The sequence below is a fragment of the Notothenia coriiceps genome, unplaced genomic scaffold (genome assembly GCF_000735185.1).
Source record: "Notothenia coriiceps isolate Sejong01 unplaced genomic scaffold, NC01 NC01_scaffold00037250, whole genome shotgun sequence".
Taxonomy (NCBI): Eukaryota; Metazoa; Chordata; class Actinopteri; order Perciformes; family Nototheniidae; genus Notothenia; species Notothenia coriiceps.
Genome location: NW_011369951.1, coordinates 10,273,177 through 10,292,357, shown reverse-complemented (window position 1 = coordinate 10,292,357; position 19,181 = coordinate 10,273,177). Strand labels below are relative to the sequence as shown.

The window sequence follows — 19,181 nt, the reverse complement described above, 5'->3', positions numbered from 1 at the left end:
TGATTTCAATTCCATATGTGTGATTGTGTGTGAGATAAAGAGACGCAGAATGAGAAGCATCACCACACAAACACTCTCTCCCCTCCCTCTCTCTCTCTCTCTACCTTGTATGGGCAGGGGATGTGATAGCTCTTGCAGTTTTCCTCCATCCATGTTTTCTCCCAAGTGCTCCGGTAGGTGTGTTCGTACAGGTAGCAGCCAATCACAGTCAACAAGGGGACCAGGTAGAGCACAGAGAACACTCCCATTCGGATCATGAACTTGACCAGTTTGGTCTGGTTCTCCTTCTCCAGAGGGATCTCCATACGCACCCGGTTCAGAGCCACAATGCCCACCAACAGGAGAGAGACTCCCACCTGAAGACAGAAAGATGGATGAGAAGTTAGACTCAGAAAGATTACAATTCATTATTTGTTTAAACGCATGGATGACTGACAAGCTAAGAGACTGTCAACCATCCAAACGGCCATTAACTAATCTCTCCGTCTCTTCATAACTCCAGCCAACAATACACTCTTGTTTCATTTCATCCACCCACCCACTCATCTGTTAACCCATCCATCCAACCTCCCCATCAGCTCTTTCATCCACCCACCCACCCACTCATCTATCTTCTGACTGTACTCACCGCCACGTTGAGGCAGAGCGGAGCCAGAACAAACCACCTCAGGGCGTCCATGTCGTACAGCCCTATGAAACACACTCCACTGATCCCATCTCCTTCAATTTTGTTCAGGGCCAGCAGGGTGACAGTCAGGGCCCCTGGGAGGCCCCAGGCCACAGCATGGAAGATGAGGGCTTTCTTCTCAATGGCCTCGCTGCCCCATTTAGGCACAGCAGCCAGGAACCAAGTGATGGTCAGTATGACCCACCACACGCTGCCCGCCATGGTGAAGAAATATAGGACCATGAAGAACAGGGTGCAGACCTGAGACATGGAGATATAACCTTTGATCAATAATGTGGGAGAGACAGCCAATCATCAGCTAAAGAATGTAATGTTTAACTCTGAAATGAATCATCTAAAAGGCTTGTTACTGGGGTTTAAGAGACATACATTTTGAGCTGCCTCATGGTAAAAACTAAATTCTAATTGGTTTTATTCAACATTGCGGATGGCTTAAAATGTAAATAAATGATCAGTACTATCACCCAACAGGCTTTTTGCTGTGGAGGCAAAAACAATGCCATGAGATGCGTGATGTTATTGTGGTGATCAGGATGGAAATGAAGTAAAACTCCCACCTTGTTGTGCGAGCCCTGGGTAATGGTTGAAGCTTTGAACTGGGACGGGCTGGCTGCGTTGCACGATACTCTGTCCTCCAACAGGAAGCCCAGAAAGAAGACCAGGGACACCATGACATAACACACAGCGTAGAAGATGATTGGCCGCTCAGGGTACCGAAACCTAATGAGGTAAAAAAAAATAGGAAGAAAAGAAGAATAGAATAACAGTAAACAAATGTTTCTCTAAGTGATATTTCAGTTCATCACACAATAATCAGCCATTCACACCTGGTAACATCGATGAGAAATGTCAGGAAGGTGAAGAGCGTTGCAGCGAGACAGACAACAGACACGACTCCTATGAAGTAGCGCATGAAGTTCAGCTCTTTCTGGTTGAAGAACATCGAGGGGCACGGGCCAGAGCAATCCTTCTTGCCCATGAAGGTGTAACCGAGGTCCGGTTCCATCTTGAGCTCCCGCGGGCACCAGAAGCCGTACTCTCTGGACACCGTCAGGGACGACTCGTCTGTGGGGTCAGAGTCTGTCTGCAGGTCCTCTACACGGGGATAGGGCTCGTCACAATCTGGGAACCTGGAAAAAAAAAATGTGGTCGAATTATGAAACTATAAAACCTCTCAGTGTGACTAAATACAAATCCACAGTAGAAGAAACTACCTTATCCAGTGTGAAAAATGACCTGTGCAGTTAAAATACAACAAACACACTAATATTACAAGCTGTATTATCAACAGGGTTGTAAATATATTTTTATGGCACATACACATTCTCAGAACATGTAGTAGAGTTATCTTCAGCTAAAATGACCATTAAAAAGGAATGGGAACAGATTTGATAAATAATAACAGGTAACTGTAACATGTCATCAGCCCTTAAACATGTTAAATGAACTAGTACATACAAATAATAACCATCTGTGGACTTTTAAATGCTGTCCTTTCACTAACAATGTCCATACACTGTAGGTGTGTGACAGCACAGCCAGCCAGCTCCTGCCTGCACCTTTAACTCTCACACTCACTCATGTCACATTTCTATTCTGTAGATAAGCACATGTACATGGTATGATCACCTTACATTTTCACACAATGGTATACCTTTAAACTGGTATACCACTGCAACCATTAATTCAGATGCTTCAACACCTTGTTTGTGATGACACTGTTTATGTTTTCATGTGGTGAGTTATTTGAAAATGTAATAAACACCTGTTACACTCCATGTCATCTGGCCAGGCCACTCCGAATACCTCCATGAGTTTGTGGCACTCATCCTTGGCGCGCTGGCAGAGGGATCGACATGGCATGGACACCTGGCCGTAAACGGTGCACACCGGAGCGTACAGCGCGCACAGGAACATCCGCAGGTCAGCACTACACACCAGGTTCACCATGGGATGGAACGGCTGTGGAAGAGACAGAGACATTTCGTTTTTTTTCGTCTCTGTCAATCCAATGTTTTATGCTGACATCAGCAGGAATCGGCCTGACAGGGTTGTTATTAAATCTGTCCTGCGTGGGGGAATGAAGGTTAAAGCGCTATCAGTGGCTAATATGAGAAGGCTCATATGTAACCTGAAATAGCCATCAAAGAGGATGGAGGGAGTGCCAGAAGGAGGGTAAATGTGTTCTAACTCCACTGCTGCAACTTATACTACTCAGTATACCATCAATATTAAGAGGCTTATGAAATATGTATAGCAGCCAGCTTTCATATTAGCAAATCACCCTTTGAAGTAGGGGACAGCAAAGACAGACCTGTGAAGGTTGAGCCACAGTCAATACACTGAACAAACAAACAGCAGATTATAGATCCTGGTCTCTGTGGTGGCTCGCTGACCTTCAGGCTGACGACTCAAACCCACCAGAATAATTGACAAATTGTGAGGAGGACAAAAAGCACAATTAGGGTTTCCCTTTTACAACTACTGCTGACATACTGCTGGATTCAGTGTGAGCGTACTTTGTTCTACATACAAACACAAAGGCAATGGATCTATTGCCAAAGTGAGGCTAGTATTGTAACACCTATTTTCTGTTGATGAAGTTTAGCTGGTGGCTTCTTCTGTTCATGCTGAGAGGTGAATTATTCATCAGTTTGATACCAAAAAACTGCCGTTCCATAGAAATTTAATTAGGACTTTAAATTGAAAATGCAAAGTACCGCACTTTAAAAAATGTACCGCCATTTGTGAATGTGTTCACAGATTGAAAACCGTGTGAGTAGATCTCTATGTTTAAATGAGGACACCAATTACCGAGAGACAGAATTTGTAGATGCGAACTGCTTTGAACTTATTTAAAAGGGACATTTATTCCATTAAGTCTTACTGAACTGCTCAGATTCACATATCAAACAAACATTTGAGCTTTCATACATACCCAATATATTCAGCATATCTTCCTGATGTGCTCATAAATCAGAGACTGACAGCGACATTATGCACCCTGCACTGTTGGGGTAATGTGTGCAAAGTGACCTGCATCTATTCAGCTATTGAACAGTTCACATCATGGAGCTGCACTGAAGCGGAGTTTATCAATGCAGCTTCTACAAGAGAAATCAGAGCAGAACCATGACCGTGAGCAATGAATAGATCTGGAACAATGAGCAATGTGTGTTTCTGTGTGTGTGTATATACAATATGTGTACATGGGACACAAAACACTGCACTTACATTGATTGCTTGCCACAAAAGCTACTGTATGAGTGCATTTGTGCAAATACCCATGCTTCAGTGAATGTGTGTGTGTTTTAAGCATGTTTCTGTGTAGAGCCTGGCATTCTTGAGTGTGTTTTGATCGTTTTCAATCGCTGTGTTCTAGATCTGCGCATTGGAGAGATGGTCCACCAGTAAATGGGTGCAGCGGTGCGTGAGCTGTGTGACATAGTTTTGAGTTCTGCACAGAAACACAGGAAAGCATGAACACACACGCTCTGCTCTATTCAATAATTGATGCATTTATTACTCATGTGTTTCTCCTACTGTGTGAACACGGAAGCCTTACTATGTAGGGGCGGGAAGCACATGACATTAGTTTTGTCATCTAAACCTCATCCAGGTCCGTCATTCGAACTACAATGTTATATTACACATTCAGTACATTCATACATAAATAAATACATCATTGTGTTCTCTGTTAAATATGTACTGTTGACTGAGCATGCTCATTAGGATTACGTTTTGAGAATTATCCTGGTTTTGACCTATTTTGGGATATGGTGTTTAAATGGAAACCAGTTTATTCATATGGCTTCAAACATTGTTATATCAGTGTCCAGGCTTCTGTCTGGTTCTCATCTCATGCCGCTCAGTCAACAAAGAATATTCAGAAACCTGGATAACATCATTAGTGTTAGGGAATCATCTGCAGATGTGCAAGATCTGCATCTTCACAATATCAGCCGTATTATAGCCAGAAGAAGCAGATGAAGTTCATTAAGTTGGATCAGTAAAGATGCAGAAAAACCAGCATGTATCCACATCCGAGACACCCGACAATATACCGGTTGTTAGGGAATAATTTGCTTAGGTATTCAACCTTCGACACAGTTCATCGTTTTCTCCTCTCACTGTCTCCTTTCCCATGGCATAGGTCTACAGCCTTGGGTATTGCTGCTATCTCTCTTAAGGAGGAGCAGCTTGGGCTCATTGTTGTTGCCACAGAGCACAAGCCACCATGAGGTAGTTTACAGTTCAGGGACGAAGGTTGTCTGGCGCACATTCTTTTCTATGGACGAGAGCTCTAGTTAGATTNGATTAAGATTAAACTAACTTCTTTTAGGGAACACCCACATACCTAGGAGTTGGCCAGATGTGTGTAAATGTCATGGTAATTGTTCATGGTAATTTGAAAACAAATGCCGTTGTTGGACACACACAAACACACCGAACATACACACACACAGCGGAGCTGAGCAGAGCACATACACACACACACATCATGCGCCTTTGTGACCAGACATTTCCTTCATACAACAAGTAATAGGGGGAATAATTGGGCCGTTCGATGTGTGTGTGTGTAGAGGTGTGTGTGGTTGAAACGTAGCAGCCTGCAGTGGGGAACACAGTGAAGGCGATGTGTACGCGCTGGTGCTGCACTTCTCAGAGGCTGCCTCCTGATGCTGCAGCCATTTCATGAAGTGAAGGAGGCTTTACAAATAAAAAAATAGCTCTACACCCCTGGCCGCAATGTCCTTAAAATGAAGTCCGAGTTCGAAATATATCTCAAATAATGTATGCACTGCCATTCCCCCACAAACATAACAGTCTGCGATTAAACGGTTGTCTCCTGTGTGCTCCACTTCCTATTGGCGCACCACCTGTAACTTTCTCTGCGCACGAGAGGCTGAGACCTTATGCTCACCAATTTTGATTTATTTTGTATGTTTTGGATGAAATAATATGACTGGTATAAAATTAAATTAAAAATTAATTGAATTTTATTTGATAAAATATTTTTATATATTTATAATTCTGCAAATATTACGATAAACTCACAGCTATTTCGCGGCCCGGCAGTAACACCTCCGCGGCCTGGTACCGGTCCGCGGACCCCTGATATAAGGGATATATGCACTGTACTTCACTTTAATTAATATTATGCTGAAAGGCGTATATATATTACAGCACGATTTTTTGTTGAACAGATTTGAGTGGTTCAAAATGTTGGGTCGCGATCTATTGACAAAGGAAAAAGTGGGTCCCGAGGCCTGACCAGTTGAGAACCACTGCCTTAGAGGATTCTTAAAACCACTCAAAATCTGATCATCTAAACTGCCCCAAACTAAAAATATTAAAATAATATAGACTGGTAAAAACCTTATAGCGTGCATTTGTATGAAACATTTAAATGCACTGAATCTTGTCTTTCAAGAAACAAATCAGCAACCTTAATCCCTTGAACCTAAAATGTGGATATTGTAATGTACTGGTAGATGCCATGGAACATTTCTTGCAGATCTTTCTGACAGATGATGAGAAAATCTGTCTTTTTGCCGCTAAACCTATTCCGTCTGGACACATCACCCTCTCGCTCTCTAGCTCTGTTTCTTCCTCTCGTGCAATCTGTGTCTCACACTGTAACTCACTCCCAAATCAGTCCGTCGGGCCCTGCAGCACAAATACTGTCAGACCACATCAGATCTAACTCCATTAGCTACGATATAACATCCCTGCTATAGCCCTCTACTAGCTCTCACAACTAAATCGTACATTTCTCTGTGTCTTTCTGCAGAAACTATGTGCAACTCGATTCCTATTCTGCATCCAAACATTACGAGACAATTATATTCTTTCTCTCTACAGCGTCAGAAAAGTGCATCGTTTCAATTCACAATCATAAAGCAATTACATGATTGCTCCGTCAGCACCAGCCCACCTCCTATTCCTATAGCATTTATTATAAGTGCAGCACTGTCTTCTTGCTGCTGCCTCTCTTCGGCACATCTACTGGTTTGATTTATTCTCCAGTAACATGTTCTACTGTCTCGCTCAGTAATACACACACAAGTGTTTTCATAGACGATTCACAGCAGAAGACACACACACTCTCTGGCTCTGTGCCTGCCTCTTCAATCCTCTCAGAGGCTCGTGAGAGAGACAGGCGTTGGCCATGAATAGATGAACTGAACGGACCGCGATGCTCTCCTCCCTAATCTCTGAAAGGACAGTCAAAAAAGGGGCACCCTTCTCTCACACTCTCTCTCTCTTTCATTCATTTGTTCATTTGTTCGTGTCCATCCGTCGTTCAGTGGGGAGGAGCGAACAAAGCCGTTAATGGCATTCCCCTTCACGTTCACTTCCCCTCCTCCTCTCCTCTTTCTCCTGTATTCACCTCTTATTTTCCTTGCCTCCCATTTACTCTGGCAATTACGCTGACATGCACTTGTCCTACTCCTCCTCCACTTTCTCTACCATCATCAGCATTCATAGACTTCCCCTACGTTTTTATCCTGTCATTTCAGGTTTGAGAGGAATTATTTAGCGACACAAAATGCTCTGTGTCTCCTTTGTTCTGTTATTCATGTCCTAAACCCACCTGCACCTTTTCTTAAGTGTCCTCATCCCTTGGGTTCAGTTCAGTCACCTAGGTTATATTTGATCTCCTCATGCTCCTAGATATTTTTATTTGATTACCCTTTCTTTACAAACAACATGCATTTATATTTGCTATATAAGTTGCTTCCTTGAACTTTCAATCCTGTCTTGAGACGTGTTGCTTTAGCTTTCATCTCTTATGTCATACAAAAATGGCCTTCGCATCAATTGGAACCTTTTATCTCTGTAGCATAATCATCTTTCCTTTGGGGACTATTTTTAAACAACCATACTGCATTTCTGAGCTAAAAGAGCCATACTTTATCTCATAAGCTAAGTTTTCCCCTTTGATACAATGAAATGCATAGTAAGACATTTACCATCCCAATCAGAACATACGTGGAACATAACATGGTTGATTCTTAGTTTTATTTGATATAAAACAAGGTATGACTTTCTAAATTAATAATCTACAAATTCCTTCAATCTATCCACTGATTTTTGGGAATAGATTTGGCAAAAAAATTGAATTTGGAAAATGTCAAATGACCTGCTTCTGTTTTTATTAAGATAATAACATTGGCGTTGTCACTTGTTGACTGCGTAGAGCAGAACAAACCTAACTAGAAAACATCTAAAATAAACACAATGTCCCGTTAAAAGATTGAGGACAAAGAAAACTGTAAACCCTAGGCTCGAATACCCCAGAGGAAAGAGCAGTGTGTTCATCCAATCAGGTGCAGAAATGATAATGTCATTAATAAGAGGACTATCAGTCTTCTTTGATACAGTTTGAAATAACTTCAAATGATATCTTTCTCTGCTTACATCATGTCTGCGTTCTCCAGACAACAATGAACAAACCACAAATTATAGGTTGACTTTTCATGGCTGCTGTATGTCACCGCTCGATAATAACAACAATGAAGCCTTCTTCTCATTGGTGTGGGTGGACATATTATATTCTCGACCATGCCTGATTAAACACGGCTTTTACTGTAACCCTAATTATCACGCATTTGGCAGAGTTTCCATTCCTCGTCTTATTTTCCAAGATGAAACACACAACATGAATTTCTCCAAACAATGACTTAGTGTGAGTCTCTTACTTCCTCTACTTTTCCCTCCTCCCACTCCTCTCCTTGGTTTTGTCCAGACCATGCACTCATCATCCAATTTCCCTCTCCTCCCCTGCTGTCTGTCACTCTCCCTCCATTCCTCCCCTTCCTTCTCTGCCTATTTAACTACCATGGCAACAGGTGATGTGGTGGCTCTCACAGGACCATGTCTCATTGAGGATAACAGGGCAAAGCACAGACACACTCACACGCACCCACAAACACATTGTGGTAGGACTCCTTTAATGGGTGAAACCATCCAAAAGTATAGCAAACAAGCTCGCACAATGAGCGACACAGAGGGAGTGTGAAAGTGAGAGAAAAAGAAACTGAGAGGCGTAGGAGAGAGGGTCGAATGAAATGATAGAGATGTATATAGATGGGAGCCAAGAGTGTCAGTGGAGCTGAATCAGATAGCACCCGCACACGTCCTCACACCATCCAAGACGCCTGTGCATATCCATCTGCTTACCACTTACATCTACGCTCCATTATATTCAGGGGAAAAACAAGCTTTTTCCAGCTTTTGAGGAATCGAGGCGTATTTCGCAAACTGATAGATTTGTAAAAACCATTACATTTGAAAGTCAAAATATAATTTTATCAATATCTTTTTGTCTTTAGCTTGCAAAGCACCTTCATTGGCAAAGTCATTTGTATGACGAAGTAACACGTTCACTAGTAAATATTCTCCCTCCATTTTATATCAAAACGGCTTTTTTAATTCTACATCTTATAATATTTTTGGCAAACTCCTACAGTAATATACACTTTGTTTGCTGCCTACACAATGCATTTTGGTCCAATGGGTTTTGTAATTGAAATTCACAAAAACACAATACTAATAGTGGTATAACAAGGCTCAGCCATGTTATTTACAAATCAACGATCAAGAGGTGTTCCATGAACAGTGTAGAGATATAATCTGCATCTCTAACAGATTCTGGAAGTTGGAGAGGGAGAGGAGGGTGACTTAGATGAATTGGGTGAGCCACAGTGAGTGGGATGCTGGGTTTGGGCCAGTGTCGGGAGGACTACATAGGAAATGGATGTGCACAATCAAAAGTGCACATTGATTAGAGCAACACTGACTGGTTACAAGTACTCATCAAAGCTATGTACAAACAGCTAGAGCCTTGCTGACCATGCAGGATGGCAACATCATACTGAAGTCAAACAAATAAATACAAATCTCTGTCTTTGCACAGATTTGAGCTGCTTAAAAAAAACATGTAACTATTCACATTTTTATGCAAGCTATTTTTGGAAAGTTGAGACTTGCATGCATTTCAATAAGTGCACAATTAGTAGCCCTACAGCTTCTAAGGGTGACGCTGGTCCGGACCTGCAGTATGCTGAACATGTTAGAGCCGCCTTGTGTTGAGTGGCTTTGCGTGAGAAGGGGATCAATGATGTGTGTGTGTGTATGTGTTTTTGTGTGTATGTTAGTATTAAGTTGTGCTTAACAGTGAGGGTTAAACATCTCTCACCAGACTTACATGCACACAGACACGGTTCCCAGGCCGGGTCATGGGTTAAGATTAAAACCGTAAGACATGGATAACCTATATTTATGTGTTTTATCAGAGGTCAACACTGCAGGGCTCCAAACCAATAGAACAAACGTTTAGCTTGAACAATATGTCACACACACGCAGCAAGGGATGCAAGATGGAACAGCACAAACTGATCAAGTTAGATGTGACAGAAACATCTGAAAGGCCTGTCAGGAGATCACAACAGATGAACTACATAAATATGAATATCAAGATGGGGTTGGAGGTTTGAAGGAGGGACATCATTTTACTGAGGGTTGAAAAGGTAATAACAATGGAAAGCTAATGTAGTTCAACGTACTTCATGAACTCTACTGTAGTGTCACATTTTGTTGATCAGACATTGCAATTTACATACAATATTAATTAATAATTGTTACACATATTTTTCTGTCCATATTTAAATTCATCATATAGTGAAAAAGCAAAAAGCAAATGTACAAAAACATTAACATATTTATCACCCAAAAAGGTCAAACACTAAGGTCAGCTTTTCAAATGTCAGCATCTGCTGCCATTTTACTTCCGAATATCGTTGTTGTTCAGATATAGCTTTGGTTTTGGACTTCTGAAGTCAAACACAACAAGGAAGTAAAAGAATCCACTCGCTATTTAACTGGGGAAATAGTTTGGTAGAACAAATAAACAATTGTTGTTAGTTGCAGTTTTAAAAGACGACAGAGCAAGCTGATATTGAAGGAAAGGGTATAGGATGGGTGTAATTGTAACTCATGGCGACCTGTGGAGTTATATTTACAGAGGGCCACAGAGCAGTAATTTGAGCAATGCAAAATCTCTCAAATCTTTCTTAAAAGCTCTCTTTACGTGGCATGGGGAGGCTGGCTAAGTAGTAGTGGCCACTATGCTGATGGGAACGTTCTGCCAACAAACAGCACCAGGCAGTGCCTTTGTTCTGTGCATAAATAAATGATTGCTTCATTTGGGCTGGCAGCTTCAATAGACTCTGTAGGAATGAGCAGGATAATGAAGGGTTCAAATGAAATAAACAGGAACTATTAAACTGAATGAGGACCTGTCTGAATAGGGTAATCAGCCTCTTCAGATGCACAGAAAACACACACACAACCATCACACACACTCGCAAAACACAGCTCTAAAAAACCCTATTCAATCTTTAGTTTTACACACACAATAAGAAAAACAAAAAAACAGACCATGCTCAAGTTTCGAACTCTCCCTATTAAGCACACAACAGCTCTCTCTGCTGTGGCGACCTGGTGGCCCCGGGGTGGTCCTACTCAAACAGAGCAGGTCTTATTTTGAAGGACAGGACCCCATACTGAGAGACACACAAACACCGGAGACAGTAAGGTCTAAAGACTTTACAGAACCTGTCAGTCAGTATTTCCCAGTCCTAAGTCTCCGATATGCTGTTTCTGCTCAACTGCCCCATTTTCTTTATCGTCACCTACTCTTCTCTTATTTTTGTGACTCCCTGAGATGAATCTATCTACTTCTCCAACTCATAAATGCAAGCAATTAAACAGTAATTATTTCCCTCAGTATGATGAAAATCATTGAATCTCAAATGTTTTAATTAGAGAAAAAAACAAGCACAGAAAAGGAGTTTTTCATGCCATTGGCAAGCACATTACTGCAGTAAAAACGATATATTACTGCAGTAAAAACAATATATTACTGCAGTAAAAACGATATATTACTGCAGTAAAAGCTATATATTACTGCAGTAACAACTATTTCAATCAGTTCTCCTTTCTTGAATAGGTGGAGTTATAAAACAAGGGTGGTCTTGTGGGATTAGGAAAGCTCTTAAGACTCTTTACACAGTGATTAAGTATGCAACTGGCTGCCTGTCAGTTCATCATATCCCATTGTAGTTTTCTTAAGTGTGACTTAGGGACCACACAGGCAACATGACGGCAGTCATAGGGATTAATAATGCTCTAACCAAATATGAGAAATGTTACCTTAGGAGGCAGCTGTAAGAGGCCCAAATGCGTCAACCACAAGCGTCAAATTACACGCAATCTAATCTTTATTTTAATAGGACATTTTTAAACCTTTTAAACTATTAGTGTGAATCATGAAGCGTTAAAACGCCATCTCAGTTTTAATCATCTCTGCTTTCAGCCTTCAATCATTTCGGAGCATCCTATTTTTCCAATGTAACATTTTAGAATCAAATTACTGACAAACGTCAACGTGTGCATGTAACCAGAACCCAGCTAAATGAAGGGGAAATGCCTGATTGTGTTTGAATACACTTAAGTATTGAGCTCCCTGCCAGCAAGTCGATTTCGTATGAAAGAACAAACCTGGCTTCATTACTAAAGGGAAGAGATCAAGAGAATAATAGTGAATATAGCTTCCGTTTGATACGCCTTGCTTCTTGCCCATGTATGTATTATTCTCCGACAGCGTGACAGCAGTGCAGTAGAATGAAAGAAACCTAATTACATGAAGCGGTGATTCCTGTTTGACTCAAAAAGAGACACGGATACTATAATAAATGACTAAGTAAGATGGTTTCCATAGCTAAACATTACATGCATGGATACACCAAGACAAGCGACCTGTTATCTATAAAGCCCATTCTCTTACTGTGCTTAGTGTGAATGCTGCATTAGCTAAATAAATAAATAAAACGCAGGCCTCATATCAATTATACACTGTCAGCGTTGCTTTAAAAACATGAGATTCAGTAGGAAAGTCATTGTGATTTCAAATCATCTGCATGCAAAGGTGCGGTGGGGTTCGTGGTAATCATGTTATTCCATTGCTTGCACCTACGTACATATTCCTTGCTTAAATTGATTAGAAAAATGTAATCCTGGTCTTGGTAGTTGGCGTGGAGACATATTGACAGACAGATCTAGATACCTCCATTCAGGACTAGGCTTCCTGTCTATTTGCTTTATACACAGTGTGTTTCTATTGAAGCCCAAAGGAGCCTTTCTCCGACTGACCGTTAGACCAGGGGCTCTGTAATCTCCTTCACTCACAGGAGCCAAATGACAAAAGATTGTGCTGGAATTGTCCGGACAAACTCAATGAGCTATTGTCAGCACAGATTAGGCTACCATTCTGTTGACGAGTTTTTATTGACCATTACAAACCAGAGTCTCAATAATTGCCACAGAGTTGAGATTGAATAACCATTAATGAACCGTCTTTCAGTCAGGAAGGATTATTAGAATAAAGCATGAAGTTGAGAATGCCTTCTATCCCATTTAAATGAAACTCCAGTGCAGAAGCCACATATGGTCCGATGAACTCGAGGGGAAAGTCCCCGGCCAAGCAGACATCTGGGTTCCTCAGGCCTCAGGCACGCATCTCTTGCACGATCCGGGCTATAATGGGCATGATAACATTTTCTCTATCTCATAACTGTCTTGAGTTTTGGCACACTGCACCCATAAATACATCCCCTTTTTTCTGCTATCTTTGTCTGTAACTGCACCAATACTTCTATGCTCAAAAAAGCTGCCTTTTCTTTTTTTTAATGAATGTGAACCTTTAACATATTATATGTTAAGTACGGTTCTATAAAAACGGATGACTTAGCCTAACATGTCGAATATGTAGTGAATATATTCTTCAGTTTTGAGATGACCTCAACATAAGGTTCTTGCAATGTGATCAGTTGTTGTCTCATAGCACCGACACAAAACGCCAATGATGTAATCACTAAATCACTGTGTCTAACATGCACAGCTCAAATAATGTCACAACCTGCAGCACATCCTCTGGGAACCATAACATGCAGTGGCAGATGGAAAGTATAGTCTATATTCCTACGTGACATGAAGACGAACAAGCATGCACGCGGGGAGGAACACACAAACATATTGCTGAAGAAATCACTTCACTAGACATAATCTCCCATTCTAATTTCATCTCCCTTTTCTTCCACTTTCCCCTCTTATGTTTCAGTCTCTCTCACCCTTTTTCCCTCGGGTTTAATTGACTATTGTGGCAGATGGGGTGGCGGTTGGTCTGTGGGAATCAATGACTTCATTGTGGGACTAAGAGAGAGATTAGCAGCTAGTTAGCACTAGTGAGAGATGACAGCTGGCACCAATAACCTCCCCCGTCACTCATATTCTCACACACATGAAGTACTGGAGTACAGTTAACCCTCAGCTAGGCTCAGCAATTACACATAGGAAAAATACTGCTCTGTGGTTTGAGCCTGTCACTCAAACACTGAATAAATGAGGTCTAGTATGTTAATCGTGCACACACATTCTGGGATAATCCATTTTTGGCTTGTTACTTCTAAAAGGAAAAAAGAGAAAAGGCAGTATTTTAAATGTCAGCCAAAACTGGGGACTCACTGAGGGCAAATCTCCACACTATTCAAAATAGAGTGCCTTTTGAAAATGTTAAATCCAGGGCTTGGATATATCTCAGCCAATGACTTGAAGGCATCTCACAACAAATATAAAAGTAGCAAGACAGCTTACTAGTATTTGCCAGGGCCAAGACACGAAAACTCTGCATCTGAGGCAGAGAAGAAAATTCTCCAAGCGATACATGACCCCAAAAAGAGACGACAACAGCTGCTGACAATGGATCCAGTTTCCTTAAGGCATCTGAAATACGCCAAGCTGATTTGGCAGCAGTTGTTTATTGTCATAGTCCAAAGTGGTTAATGATGAATGGTCAGACACAATCTTTTCACATTTAAATTTGTATTTCACCAAACCTTAATCCGGTTCAACACATCAGAGCACAGAAAACCAAAAAAATGATTTTCATATGCTGATAAAGAACACCCAGATGTTAGACCAGCTGTGCTGATGTGCAGCTGCTCTGGACCACAGCTACTGTTTTGTGAAAGTTCAACTGATACTGCTATAACAATAAAAGGTGCAATCATTTCAGCTGCTCAGTTAGGGTTTCTTAAAAACATGTGACATGGCTGTTATATATACGATTTGTAAGACACATTTCCTGTTGATTGATTATCATTTCAAAATGACAATTCCTCTTAATCTGAAAGTAAAAAAAGACTATCATTACTTTGTAGTGGTTTTCTATTCGCTAAAGTAATTAAAGATTTGTTTTAAATGTGGTATCTTTGCTTTAAAACGTTTTCACGCAGTTACATTTTCACAATCTCATACCTGCACATTAACATACCGATCTGTCAACACACACACACGTAGGTATTATTCAGCCCCTGTCCCATGAGAGATATTATTACATTTCCTCCAGGAATCCCACCAGGACTACCATGTCTGGTCAAAGCCAACCAGAGCAGGAAGACTAAACGGGCTCGTGTTGCTACTCCACCATCTTCAGAAAGCTGTCTCTTCCATGACTGCTGGGACTGACGGTGTCAGTTACTTGGCTCCTTCATTTGGGTCAAATCAAGTTCAACAACAGATGCTTCCCTGACACAGCGTGTTTTGACATGACACTGAGGAATTGCCACGATTTGAACATTTGCACGCCCCTAATCTACCAACTGAATCCCACGACTTAAGACGTGTCATCATCAATTTAAACGAAAATGCATAGCTGTCAGTGCATTTCGTTTTTTTCAATTCTTATCATTTTTCAAGGGACAAAAGCAGCGTCAGACAGCAGTGATCCTGTGAGTCGCCTGAACCTCATTTTTTGACACGAGAAGAGATTATAAAAACCCTTAATTAAAGATTTACAGAGCAGCATTGAGTATTTTGTCTTTATCTTTTGGCTGACATTTATCTGGTTTTGACATGACAAAATATTAACTAAACATAAAAATAAGCCCTGTGTCTAAACACACATCAAGCTCAGCCAACATTAGTCATGTCCGAATTCATCTGCTTTTCAACAGGGGGTAATTTAATATGCCAACAGCTGGAGGCAGATTTCATTCAACTCACTGTATTTGCTATCCTTTCCTGTTCTCCAAAGCACAAACCACAGTCTTTACATGGCAGCCATAACATGGGTGGAAAGATGCCACTGAGCATGTGTAGTGACTGAGACTTACACAAATAATTGATAAACAAGAGATTAAAACAACTCAATCTGACTCTCCCACTAAAAGAGACAGGGCCCTATCGACATAGATTTGATCTTTTTATTTTTTTGAAGAAATTATCTTTATTTTATCGTTAGGAAATAACTACGTAGTTTTACAGTCCAATGCCAAATACAGTGGCATAAACATTTGTTACGAACTAATAGTTGCTGCAGACATGTAAGTATGGTTTAGTTATTGAGCAACACCTTGCTCTGCGCTCCAACTGCCTCCCCGGGGTGTAACAAAGGAGAAGGAAAAAGAGGTAACATGATATAGATGGATGGTGTATTGCACTCAGACACGGAGTAACATAGCACCTTCTTCCCTTTTTTGCTTAAAACTAATTATGCCCTAACAGAAAAATATTTCTTTAGAAGTATCAATCACCAAATCACCTAATGGCTTTCTGTTCAAATGTCTCTCACTGTTGCTGCTCATATTTCCTTCTGTCAGCTACTGTTAACTTTCAAGTAAGGTCATGAGTGCCTGAGTGAGTACACATCACCTAAGTTTACAAGTAACATGTAGAGAGGATAGATCTGTAATATGAGGAGCGCAGATCGACTATCCCCTTTGCTCAATGCTTCCCTTCTCTTGTTAACTCTTTGATATTCCATGCCTGTGTGAAAGACGCTTTATTCCACGTGCAGCTCTGTGTATCCAATTTGTTCCACTATAGCCTGCAGATTATATTGGTCAAGGAACCTGTTTTTTTTCGCAGTGTCAAACAAGGCCTCTCCATTGTTTCTGTGCAAACCATCACTGTGTACCCTGAGGATAAAGGATATTGATGATTTTCTGGTTGATTGAAGCAAATCTTTAAATTGAGTATACTTATTAGTACAGGGGTAAACTTACAATATTGCCTTGATTAAGCAGAGGATTGCCAAACAAATGTATGTTAATAAGTATGTCATGTATTTTGACCTCACAAATATAAGCATATCTGTGCCCCTTTTCTCTTGCACGGTTTCTTTGCACTGTATGCAACGTCCTTTTGTCCTCAGCAGGTGCCTGACACCACAATGTGAAACTGCAGACTGTCGCTTTGTAGTTGTTTACATTTTCTGCACCATGTCACCAAGACAAAGACGTGTGCATTTTGTGTAGGTGGGGACTTACCGTTTGATTCCTTGATGATGTTACACAATACAGAACAGTGTTTTACAATGCACAATTTTTTACCACAAATAAGAATTTCATCTCTCTCTCTCATTCACGGCCGCAATGATCACATTTCCCCATGGGCAGAGGCACCCGGACACAAAGCCCGCACCCACTGAATGACGAGTAAATCAACCTACCTCCATGGCCAGTGCAGCCGTTTGCTGGTCGTAGTGGTTCAGTAGATTGGGCATGAAGGTGGTGTTGTAAGGCAGATCCTGGCACATTCTCAGTCTGATGGGCTCACAGCTAAACTCGCTGTGGCTCTCCATGGACTCCAGATGAATGGACACAGCGGGTGTAACCAGGGAGAAGAGGATTAGGAGGATAGGGATGAGGAGGACAGAAAAACAGACTCTTTGTCTGCAGTACATTGTTGTAGTCTTTGAAAACCAGTCTTTCGTACATCGTCTTCCAACAAGTGATTGCATCTTAGCGTTAGACATTTCTCCACAGTGGCTTAGTTTGATGAATTCATCATCACCCAGACAGCATTGAGATAGCCAAGAAGACGTGAAGAATTGTTTTTAAAGCTTCTTAACATTAGAAGCAATTGAATCCATTTTGAGTGTCAGTGGTGGAGGTAAGCATGAAATCTTCAAGGCATCTACACGCTGTATATGGAGTCCCAATTCATCTGTTTGCCATGATTAGAGCGGATCTTTGTGTCAATCATTGAATTTACCATTCATTGCAATATTTGCTTTTCATTTAACATCCCCGAATGCGCCATCTGAATTGTTCCTCATTTAAAAAAGATATGTTATGGATTTGCCTGTCCTCCTGGTAATCCCCTGTTCCATCCTTAAACTGAAAGCATGTCGCCTAAATAATAAATCCACCATCAGCCGTCTGCTGTGGTCTCCTCTGGGCTACTGGGCGTCTCTTTCTTCTTCTGTTTGTGTCTCCTCACTCTGTTTCCAGTGACGTTTCAAAAGGAACATCTGAAGGTGAGGCCACAACGTGTAATCATCCTCCAAATGATCTCATCCAACTACCTGGAAGTCTCCAAATCTAATTTTTCACATTCACTGGAGTGGATACATCAAGCAGGTCCTGCAGGTTTAAACATACAAAGAAGAAAGGGTCAAACAAACAGAGTGGGCTTAGAGTAAAGTTGTTCTGTATCTGGTATTGTTTCTGATCAGCCACACCCTTAATACAAATTAGGAATAAGAAACACAAGATCTACAGGGTAGTAGGCAGGCAATAAAACGTATTAAACAATTAAACAGTGTTGTTGCAATGTTAAATTGTTATTATGTGTTGAGTCAGCGGGGTCATACGCAGTTCATGTTGCAGACTGCAGTGCAGAAAACACGTTCAAAGCAAGAAAAGTGTTAACGTTACACCTGCGGAGGATAACACACTCATGTTTGTGTGAGGTTGGCCGGGCAACAGTAGCGTTTCCCTGCGATGTTTCACACTCTGAGAACCGGTGTCTTTATGGTTGACTACCCAGAAAACTTTGAGATAATAAGCTTCGGTAGTATGCCTTTGAAATTAAACAGCAAATAAACGTATCCATTAATTGAGTTTTAATTCATAACTGCGAGAAACTGTTCTGAGTCGAACGTTAAACGAGCGAACTTGCGTAAACCCAAGCACTGATAGCTAGCTAGCGTTAAATGTATCATGTTAAATTGCACTAAACACCTCTGGAAGGTGCGGTAACGTTACAGGTCACAGCCCTAAACGGTATCTGTGTTTTTGGGAGAGCATAGCTAGTTCTAGAAAGCACAGACCTTTAAAAATGTCATACAGGCATCTTCGCTGTGTTGAGGCACACACGGTGACGGCTTATCAATCTTAGGTTAGTGTGTGTTTGTCACCGCAGTGTCTTCAACCGCCGCGCGCTGCTCTGCGCACATGATTCCTTAAGAGCATTATAGTCGAAGTATGTCTGGCTTGCCGACAGGAATTAAGCAAAACGTGAAATATAGTTCCTGTGTAATGGTACAATTATAAAAGCTTTACCTTGTGTGGAGAATAACGAGCTGTTCGGCGCTGCTCCTCTCTCTGCAGTACTCCGCTGCTCCGCTGTTTGCAGCTGGTTG

At 41.2% G+C, this 19,181-nt stretch overlaps 1 protein-coding gene across 1 annotated transcript in view; it reads right to left on the bottom strand.

Moving 5' to 3' along the window:
* Positions 1-19,181, bottom strand: part of fzd3b (frizzled class receptor 3b) — a 24,902-nt gene extending 5,721 nt beyond the window's left edge. Inside the window, exons 1-7 of the mRNA XM_010796248.1 lie at positions 19,102-19,181; positions 17,265-18,180; positions 2,454-2,650; positions 1,516-1,818; positions 1,246-1,408; positions 629-928; positions 105-356 (exon numbers count right to left, since the gene is read on the bottom strand). Of these exons, the coding sequence (XP_010794550.1) occupies positions 105-356; positions 629-928; positions 1,246-1,408; positions 1,516-1,818; positions 2,454-2,650; positions 17,265-17,570 (1,521 nt within the window). The 5' untranslated portion in view covers positions 17,571-18,180; positions 19,102-19,181. The remainder of the gene's footprint in view (positions 1-104; positions 357-628; positions 929-1,245; positions 1,409-1,515; positions 1,819-2,453; positions 2,651-17,264; positions 18,181-19,101) is intronic.